The following is a 10,875-nucleotide window of genomic DNA, read 5'->3' on the forward strand; positions in this document are numbered from 1 at the left end:
GCTTCAAAAGAATAAAAACATTTTCTTAAGATTCCCAGAAAAATTGAAAATGATTTTGCAGTTTGAAAAATTATTTTAATATTTCAAAAGGTTTCCAAAGTTATCAAAAAAGAATCTAGAAGTCTTTAAGGAAATCTTTTAAAATGTAAAGGAATTTCTAAAAATGGGAGAACATTCGATTCATTTTAAAAGATATTTATCACATTTTTCCTACCATTTTATAAAGTCAAGGAACTTTAAAAAAAAATCCGAATCTTCTTGCAAAATCAATTATTATCCACTTTTTAAATCCTAAAAAGCAATTCAATTTAAAAAATCATGAATTAATTTATATTCACAGTTGATCAATTAAAAAAGTTTGAAAAATTATTTTAATATTTCAAAAGGTTTCCAAAGTTGTCAAAAAAGAATCTAGAAGTCTAAATCCTAAAAAGGAACTCAATTTAAAAAATCATGAATTAATTTATATTCAGTTGATCAACTTAAAATTTTTTTTTTAATTAAAAATCTTCTAATAAAAACATTTTCTTAAGATTCCCAGAAAAATTGAAAATGATTTTGCAGTTTGAAAAATTATTTTAACATTTCAAAAGGTTTTTTTTAATTTATAGGAATTCATAAAAATGGGAGGACATTTGATTCATTTTAAAAGATATTTATCGCATTTTTCCTACAATTTTTAGAATATCAAGGAAATTAAAAAAAAAATCCGAATCTTCTTGAAAAATCAATCATCGATCAGTTGATCAACTTAAAATGTTTTTTTTTTTTTTTTAATTAAAAATCTTCTACTTTAAACTCTTCTAATTTTTAAAAGTTAAAGACATTAAAACTGCATTTTAAAATTCTTTAAATTGAAATGTACGCTCAAAAATGAAAAAAATTGATCATTTTTAAACTAAGACTTTCAAATTACGCATTCTAAACTAAATGGCATAATTAAAAATAATTGCAATTTAACTAATTATTTTAAAAAACGATTGAAATCAAGGTTGGGCAGCATTTTTTCTTCTAAAAATCTATAAAATTTCCGGTCAAAAAATAAATTACCTTGTTGGAAAGTTCCACCTTTTCAACAACCTCTTCGACTTCCAAATCATCATTAATTATGGGCGTAAGAACAACTTCCTTGTTGTCTTTTTCTTTCAATTCCTTGTTTTCAGTCTCTTTGGCAACTTTGTCTTTGATTTCATGCTTCTCCTGGTCTTTGGCTGCAACTTCGCTGATCAGCTCAGCTTTCTTTGCCGTCTTTTTTGTTTTCTTTGTAGGGGTATCTTCCTCTTTCTTCTTGTTCTTCTTGTCTTTTCTCGAGTAGGCTTCTTTCCAGTCACCTGAAAGATTCAAACATTAAAAATTATCTTTTCTCTCTCTAAAAAAAAAATGTAAATTAATTTCGAAGAATTTGGGTAAAAAGATTGCAAGTTTTGAGAGACCTTACCCTCATCAAAATCGACTGGTTTCTCTTGCAGCTGATTCTTCAGATTCTTTTTGTTCTTAACTTGTTCGAACTTGTTTTCCTTTCCTGATTTGACTTCTTGGTTCTTCTCCCTTTTCACGGCAGCTGGTTTGTTGTCTTCCTGTTTCCTTTCTTTTAGCTTTCCGTCAAGTTCTTCAGTCTTTGATGACTTTTTGGCTGTTTCCGTTTTCACAGAAGCCACCTTTTTCGAAGGACTCGCCTTTTCGACAGCTACCTGCCCATTGGTTGCCTTCTGAAAATAATCAAAGTTATTACAATAATAACAATTTATTCTATATTTTTCAAGCATCGCTATTCACACAATTCTAGGGTACACTTATTACTGTATTTAAAACAACTACATCATTTTTTTCTATTCAAGCTGGTCAAATTGATATTAAATTTTTCCCCACGGCACACTTTTAATGAACGAATATATTTTTATTAATTAAATAGCAATAATATTGCATTTTTTTATTATAATCCCATAATTATCAAATTAAAATATATGCACAAATTAAAATAGCTGCATCCGCTTTCATACACTTTTTATTTAATTTGAATAATAATTTCAAGAATAAGAAGAAAAAAGTAATCAAGTTCAGTTTGTTTTTATATCGTAATCCATTCTCGACACTGATTCATATTGCACATGTTTACAATTAAAAATTCGACAACTTGTTTAATTTTGACTGTTTATAGTTTATAATAATACAATTTTTAACATCTTCAGGATGGCCGTTTTAATCGAAGAAAAAAATTCCCGGTTTTTTCCCGGTTCGCAAACATTTTTCACGGCCAATGAAATTTAAAAAATCAAACTATATTCTAAAAAATTTTCCATATAAAATAATAAACAATAAGGAACAAATGAAAGCATTCAAAGTGGAACTCTTGAATTCCAAATATTGAAATTGAAGTTTAAAAGTTTTTCAATTCAAAAATCCACGTTAACATTTTCAATAGTATAAATTAACGAATCAAGCAATGACCTTTAAAAATTTTCAAAATTATATTATTTTAAGTCATTTTAAGCTAGACACATTAAAAATTTAAAAATAATTTTTTTAACTTAACAATTCTTAAATTAGAAGTTAAATTATTTTTATTTTAAATAGTCTAGGCATCCTTCAAAAGCTTTAAAATTTTATTTCAAAATCTTGAAAAATCTAGAAGTGGTTTTAAATTTTTCCAAATTCAAAATAATTTTTGAATTTTTTGACGGAACTTTTAAATATATTTCAAAATGAATTGAATTTTTTCTATAACTTTTAGGAAATCCTGCAAATTTAGAAAAAAAAATTTATTTCAATTTATAAATAACAATAAATCACTTACTATTTGTAAAAATATTAGAGTAATTTTAAGAGATATTTAGAAATTTTAAAAAGATTCGAATTAGATTTAGAACTTGAAATAATTTGAAATACTTACAGCCGAATTTAAAATAAAATTTAGATTTTTGCAGATTTCAAACAAAAAATTTAGAATTTTTTTAAGAATTGTGAGACTTCAGAAGAATCACAAATATCTTAAGATTCTTAGGAAAATTTAAAAACACACTTCGTTTAAATTACTTGAAATAATTTCAAGTTTGTAATTAATTTTGAATCTTTTCAAAACTTCTATGTATCTCTTATAATTAATAAAAAAATTTCTACAAATGACAAGTGTTCAATTGTTATTTATGCGTCAAAATGTAACAAATTCACTTATAAATTAAACATTTTTTAAATAGAACAATTAAAATTGTAACGCTAAAAGTTTAAAACTTCTTCGAAAATCTAAAGATTCAAAGCTTTCTATGTGAAACAATTCACTTTCAAATTGTTCTTTTTTTAATATTTGATTTCAATTTACTGGTCTTAAATAAACAGTGAAATATTCTTAATTTAATAAAAACCTTTAATTATGAGTATATTATTGTGGATTTATTTTTAAGTTGAAAATAGTAAAACGCACGTTTACATTTTTTAATAGCTGAAAAAATTAATAGAAATAATATATTAATAAATTTATTCATTAAATTCAATATAAAAAATAATATAAAGAAATACCTGAAACTCTGAATTTAAAATATATTATTGATAAATCATGAGAATTTTTATTTAAAAATAAAATTATCGGAATAACTATTAATACTTAGAGTGCAGATCCATTTTAAAAATAATGTATTTATTTATAATTGCAGTTGATAAAATAAAACTGTTTTTTATCGCAAATTTTCAACTTCAAAAGCTTTTAATTTTTTATTGTTTAAATCCTCAAAACAGCACTTTAATTATTTTTAAAACTGTTAAAAACGAACTTGGGCAGTTTTTCTTCTGAAAATTCGTAAAATTCCCGGTTTCTCGGTCTAGCGGACACCCTGTTTTTCATGAAAAAATCGTAGATTTTAAAAACTTCTATTTTTTTTTAAACTTTAAAACTGCATTTTAAAATTCTTACAATTAAAATATATGCTTGAAAATTACAAATCTAAAACGAAAAAATTTCAAAGTGAAAGATTTTTGAATTGAGCATTCTAAACTAAATGATATAATAATTGATAAAAATTACAATTTAGGAAATTATTTAAAAACAGTTAAAATCAAAGTTGGACAAAATTTTTATTCTATAAATTTTGTAAAATTCCGGGTCCAACAATAAATTCACTGTCATTTCCAGGTTTTCCCTGACCCCATAAAATTCCCGGTTTTCCAGGTTTCCCGGTGCAGCGGCCACCGTGACCTTTTTGAAATCGTTCAAATTTGAATGTTTTTTTTAATAGTTCCATTTTGAAGATTTACAACTGAGAAATCATTAATTTTGAAAATATACAATCGAAGAACTCAATTTTCAAGATTAATATTTAGAAAATAGTTTATATAATATTCATATGTTATATGATATTTTAATAGTATTTAATCCTAAAAGATTTTGTTTTGTTTATAATAATTTTGTTTTTAAGGCTTATAATTAAGAACTCTTAAATCTTGAAGATGTATAAATAACATTTCTTCAACTTGGATGGATTTGAAGATCAAAATTTATATGTTCAATTCTAAATTAAAAAATTGAAGAAATTTAATATCTTAATCACCAAAATTACAGAATGCTTCATTGTGAAACTTAAAACAAGCATTATTTTTTAATTATAAATTCCCAACATTGAAAATTCTTCAAATTTAAAAAATGTGTAATTAAACATTCTTAAACTTTGATTATTTTTAACATAAAAAGTCAAGTTTTTACTTTAAAATCTTCATAAATTAAAGGAACTTCGAATGTTAATCTTCAATATTACAGCGTTTTTATGTGTAAAGTTAAAACTGGGATGATTTTTAAATGTAAATATTAAAAATTAAAAACTGTTCAATTTTAAATATTGACCATGGAAAGTTGCACAGTTTCGAGCATCACAATTATTGAAAACTCTTCAATTTTAAACAAGGAAAAATAAATATTAAATTTTAATTACTTTGGAGAACTAAAGTCTAGTATTCAATTATAAATCTACCAAATTGAACAAATTGATTATTTTCATCATTAAAATTGTAGCAATTTACTGGTAAAACCAAAAACTTGCATAATTTTTCATTGTAAATTTTTAAAATTAAGAACGGCTCAATTTTGAATATTGAAAATTCAAAGTTCTTTAACTACAAGCTTTACAATCATTGAAAACTCTTCAAGTTTTAACAAACAATTATAAAACTTTGAAATATACGTATTTAAAATTGAAGTTTTCAAATTTTGAAGTTTACATCTAAAAGTTAGTCAAGTTTTTAAGTTTTTCAATTAAAAGCTCTAATTTTGATAATTAACTTTCGAAAGTTCTTAAATTTAAAATATTTAGAATTGAAAACTTTACTTTTGATTTCTAAAATCATCCAAATTTAAGAATTTTTATTTTTGTTTTTTTAAAACTGGAAGAATTTTCAATTGAAGCTCTTCAAAATTGTAGAAATTTTAATTATTAGCCGTTAAAATTGAAGAATTTGTTAAAACTATTAGCAATTAAAAAATTTGCAAATTGTAAGTTTAACAAATAAAAATTCTGTAATGTTTATAATGTTACATTCAACAAATCCTTTCGTTGGTATAAGTTCAAACAAATATTTTCTTGAATTAAACAAATATTTGTTTGATTCAGATAAAATTTATTTCATTCAAAAACGTCATTGTTTAGCTCAAACGAACATTTCAATAAACATTTTCAAAATTCAAGAATTTTCAATTGTAACTCTTCAAAATTGCAGAACTTTGAATTAAAAGTGTTTAATTTTGAAAAATTGCAATAAAAATATTGCAGGTTTTAAGTTATATATTTATAGATGCTGTAATTTTGATGATCAACATTCGAAATTTCTTTAATTTAGAAGATTTAGAATTGAAAACTTTACTTTTAATTTTCAAAATTAGCCAAATTTATGAGTTTTTATTTTTATTTCTTTAAAATTTAAGACTTTAAATCAAGTCACGTGTTTTGGTCTAAATCTGCCAAATTGAAGCAATTTCGAATGTGAAGAATCAAAATTACAGAATTTTTCATAGCAACACTCATCAAACCGTACATAATTTTAACGATTTAAAATAAAAAGTTCTACAATTTTGACGAATTTTGATTGAAAACTGTTCAATTTTGAGATATATAAATAAAAATTCTTAAATCGTAATTATTTTGAAGATCAAAAGTAAAGTTTTCAATTCTAAATATGTTAAATTTAAGAAATTTCGAAGATTTATCATCAAAATTAGAGTAAAATTAATTTTAAACCTTAAAACTTAGATTAATTTTAATTGTGAATTTAAAAAAATAAAAACTGTTTAGTTTTAAATTAATTAATTTTAAAGTCCTAAAATTGTTTGTTTAAACTTGAAGTTTGAAATAATTGTAAAGCTTCAAATTACAGAACTTTGAATTTTCAATATTTAAAATTGAAGTTCCTAATTTAATAAAAAAATACAATAAAAATTATGCAAGATTTTAGTGGCACCATTAAAAATCCTATAATTTTTTTATGATTAACATAAGAAGTTTCTTCAATTTTGAAGATTTATATTGGAAAATTAGACTTTCGTTCGCCAAAATTATTAAAATTTAATATTTATTTTTCCTTGTTTAAAATTGATGTTTTCAATCATAAATAGCTCCAAATTGTAGAAGTTTCAATTGTCCACACTTTAAATTGAAGAATTCTTATTGCTCAAAATTTACAATTAAAAATCATCCAAGTTTCAAGTTTTACGATTAAAAACGCTGTAATGTTGAAGATCACATTCGAAATTTTTCAAATTTAAAACTTGATTTTTGATCTTCAAAAGCATCCAAATTTCAGAATTTTTATTTATAAATTTTTAAAGTTGAAGAATTTACAATTGTATGTCTTCAAAATGATAGAACTTTGAATTTTAAATCCTTAAGTTGAAGATATTTTAATTTTGACAATTTAATTTTTTTTTTTAAGTATGCTCTTTTTAATTATACAATTAAAAAATGTGTAATTTTGATGCTTTATATTCTAAATTTCTTTAATATGGAAGATTTAGATACAAAATTACAGTGTTTTTTTATCGTAAATCTTTAAATTTATATTTAAAGTTGTATGATTTGAAGAGTTAAAATTAAAAACTCTACCATTTTAAAAACTTCGATTTACAGTTTATTCATGTTTCAAGATTAATATTTTCAACGGATTTTTCTTTAACAATTCAATTTGTTAGATTTAAAATTTAAAACTTCAATTTTGAAGTTGTATATATAAATATATATTTTTAACCGGATGATTTTGAAAGTCAAGACACAAATTGAATAAATTTAGAACGTAAACCATCAAACCACAGAATTTTGAATTGCAAATTTATAACTCGCATAATTTTTCATTGTAAATTAAAAAATTAAAAACCCTTGAATTTTAAAGATTTTCAATATTGAAGAGTTAAAATTGAAAATTCTTGAATTTTTAAAATATAGAAAATAACTTTATTTTCAAGATTTTTATTCTGAAGATACGTAATTTGGAAAGTTTTTTTTAAAGATTTACTATTTAAAATTGTTCAATTTTAACGACTTGAAATTTAAAATTCTTTAATTATAACCATTTTCAACTTTAAACACATTTGAAATTAAAGACAATCCATATTTAATGTATGTGATGTAAAAGAATGCAATGTTAAATACCGTTTTCGAATAATTAAATTTTTTAAATATCATTGACATCCTAGAAAATAAATGAAATGAAAATCCTTAGAAATTTTCTGATATTCTACGAAAGCAAAATTTTCAATTATAAATCTTCTAAATTGAAGAAATTTTACATGTTAATCATCAAAATTACAGCATTTTTTATCATAACACTTAAAAATTGTATAATTGTTTATTTTTTCTAATTGTAAGTAATTTAATTTTCAAGATTAATACTTTGACGTTTTGTCATTTTTAATGTTTATTTTTTTTGAATCATTCAATTTTTTAAATAAAAAATTAAATATTTGATTCCTAATTTCCAAACTGAAGAAATTTAATATGCTAATCATCAAAATTACAGCACTTTTAATTCTGAAACCTAATACTTGTATGTTTTAACTGAAATTTTTCAAAATTAAAAACTTCAGTTTTAGAGATTTATAAATAAAAATTAAATTTCCACTATTTTGAAGATCAAAAGTTGAACTTTTTTTTTAAATAGTTCAATTTTAAAGATTAAAAATTTTTTATTCTGTAATAAAAACAGTCTGCATCAATTTTTTTTAATAGAAATAGATCCAATTTTTAACAATAAAAATAACAGCTTTAGTTTATTTTTTAAAAACTCATAACTTTTGATATATTTAACATATGTTTCCGTACATAAAAAAAGAAATGTAGCTGTAAATTGTTTCTTTTTTAAAGGAAATCTAACGCATACCAATAAATCGTCAATTCCGGAGTTGGTATAAAAAAAAATCAAGACAAAAAGCACGCGATAAGTGAGCGGAAACATAACAGCTTCAATGTGGAAAATGAATTTGAAGATTATTATTAATATTTCTCAAGTCAATCGAATTTGCTCTATACAATCTTATCACACTGATACTAAACTTTTTCCCAGATGCCTTTTTCATGATCAAACTTTCTAATTCAAACAATAATACTAGCTCCAAAAATTAAATTAAAATCAACTACTCAAAAAAGTATTTCCTTCTTTAAACTGTTACTTCTCAACCCAAGATAGCAGACTTTTCTCACACTAGCTGTTTGCAAACAGAGAAATTTAAATTAATTAACCTCTATTTAAAATCAAGGTATACGCCCTTTAGTCACGTGACCTACAAGAACTGACTCCAAAACTAGAATCACATATCGGCCCCAGGTTTTGAGGATGACCTAATATTTAATTTTCCCAGCACTTTTATCTCAAAAGCGTGCTGACTGCGTGGCTCTTTCGGGATTGTTGTTATCGCATATGGCAGTGGCCATATGGTTCGCAGGTTGAGGTTGACAGAACAGGAGACGCGCAGGTAGTTAATTGTTATGAAATTGCCGAAGCCGTTATTTTTTTTACGATACAGCTGGGTTCACCTACCTTTTCCCTGGTTTTGCTTCGCTTTTTTTTACTGGCCACGTCGTAACTGACGGAGAGCTGGGCGAAAGGTGGCACCTCGGCATTTTTGAAACCAAAAACGTAGAGCAGACAAACGGCGCATACTGCACAAACTGCTGGCAACAGTATATAGCCACCCATGTCCATATCCATTTTTGGGACGGAAATCCTGGAGAGGACGAGACGACCGAACTTATCGTGACCCTCAGCGATTTTGAGCCAATTCGAGCACCACCAGCACAGCACGAATTGACTTGACACAAGGGCACAAGGCCGAATCTCGCTGACGAGTACGACTACGACTCTCGAGCTGACTCGACACTCGGCGAGTCAAAACTTTTCAAATCTGACTTTTTCCCAAAATTCACTTTTCTAACAGATATCTTACTTTTATTGACTAGTTTAGGCTTTACTTATTTTTTTCTAGGATTTCTCTTTTGATTTTAAAAATTTTCGGTGAGGATTACTCTTCTAAAATAAAATAGAGGAGTTGTTTTGACTAAATGTCAGGCAGTTCAGTCAGAGTGATGTCAGCTGGCAAGATGGACGCACGCCGACGGCCAGGTATTGATACCAATCGCGTGGGATAAAAATTATTTTTTTAATTAATAAAAGAATATCTTTTCTGATTTTTTTGGATAGATTTTACTATTTAGTTCATTTTTCTTGAAGAAAATAATATTAAAGTATACTTGTGGTGGAAAATTATGTTTTTTTTGAGATAATAAAAAAATTGTTTCGGGCAAATGCGGTTGGTATTAGTTTTCAGACCTGATGCAGACTCCTTGGATTTCCACAAAGATGATATCTTGGTTTTCCCCCACCCAATATGAAATACCTACCTCAAATGACCTTTCTTCGAGACTGCATTTTTAATCATTTTTTCTCTAATCTTACCTTATGCAATAAAAAAAGAATAGGATATTCTAAATTTAGTTTAAATTAAAGTTTAAAAAATATCTATTACTGGATACTTAAACATTTTGAAACTATTGCAACGACATTGGTGTAAAAGTAAATAATTTTAAAGCATCCAGGTGCAATGACTAAAATATTACACAAAATATTTAATATTTCATTTAACCATATTTATGAATTAAGTAAACATCCACTTTTTTTAAACATAAAAATATACAACAGACAAATTCAAATTTATAGCATTTTATCAAAATAATTCCTTCTTTACGCTATAAAACATTGAAAATTCTAAAAAAAAAATTTTTAACTTTAGAGAATTTCTAAAATCCTGAGAAACCCTGTTAAAATCTGTCTCATATCATTGGCATCCTGGATGCCTTTTGAAAATCCTTCGAGATGTTCTAAAATCCTACGAAATTTGATTTAAAAAACATTTGATTTGATTTAAAAAACATTTAATCTTGTTAGATTCCTTAGAATACTTTAAAACATCCTAAACTCTTGAATATTTTTAAATGCCCTAATATCTGTGAAATTGCTTGAAATCTTTAAAATTCTGTAAAATCCCACAAAATCAGAAAAAGCCCTTTAAAATCCATTGAAATCTTTAAAATACACTCAAAACTTTGCAATCTTTTAGAATCTCACAAAATTAAAAAAGGCCCCTTAAAATCCGTTGCACTTTGAAATTACTAAAATTTGCGAAATCCCTTGATTTAAAATCCTGTAAAATCCCACAAAAGCAGAAAAGGCCCTTTAAAATCCATTTAAATCTCTTAGAATTCCTAGGAAATTTTTTAAACACTAAAAATTTGGTATAATCCTGAGAAAACATCTTTGAAATCCTATTAAAATCTTTCAAATATCTCTTTTAAATCCTTTGAAATCCATTGGAAATTATAAAATTCCTTGAATCGATTAAAAGATCGAGAAAAA

At 24.8% G+C, this 10,875-nt stretch overlaps 1 protein-coding gene across 3 annotated transcripts in view; it reads right to left on the minus strand.

Moving 5' to 3' along the window:
* The window catches only part of LOC117168997 (myb-like protein X), a 46,340-nt gene that overhangs the window by 9,747 nt on the left and 25,718 nt on the right, over nucleotides 1–10,875 (minus strand). The window contains exons 1-3 of one of the 3 annotated variants that reach the window (XM_033355029.1): nucleotides 9,004–9,347; nucleotides 1,439–1,709; nucleotides 1,051–1,331 (exon numbers count right to left, since the gene is read on the minus strand). In XM_033355029.1, coding sequence (XP_033210920.1) covers nucleotides 1,051–1,331; nucleotides 1,439–1,709; nucleotides 9,004–9,174 — 723 coding nt within the window. In that variant the 5' untranslated portion in view covers nucleotides 9,175–9,347. Of the gene's footprint in view, nucleotides 1–1,050; nucleotides 1,332–1,438; nucleotides 1,710–9,003; nucleotides 9,348–10,875 lie in introns of those variants that run through there. The other 2 variants (XM_033355028.1, XR_004466598.1) reach the window with 2 other exon arrangements.

The sequence above is a fragment of the Belonocnema kinseyi genome, chromosome 3, assembly GCF_010883055.1.
Source record: "Belonocnema kinseyi isolate 2016_QV_RU_SX_M_011 chromosome 3, B_treatae_v1, whole genome shotgun sequence".
NCBI lineage: Eukaryota > Metazoa > Arthropoda > Insecta > Hymenoptera > Cynipidae > Belonocnema > Belonocnema kinseyi.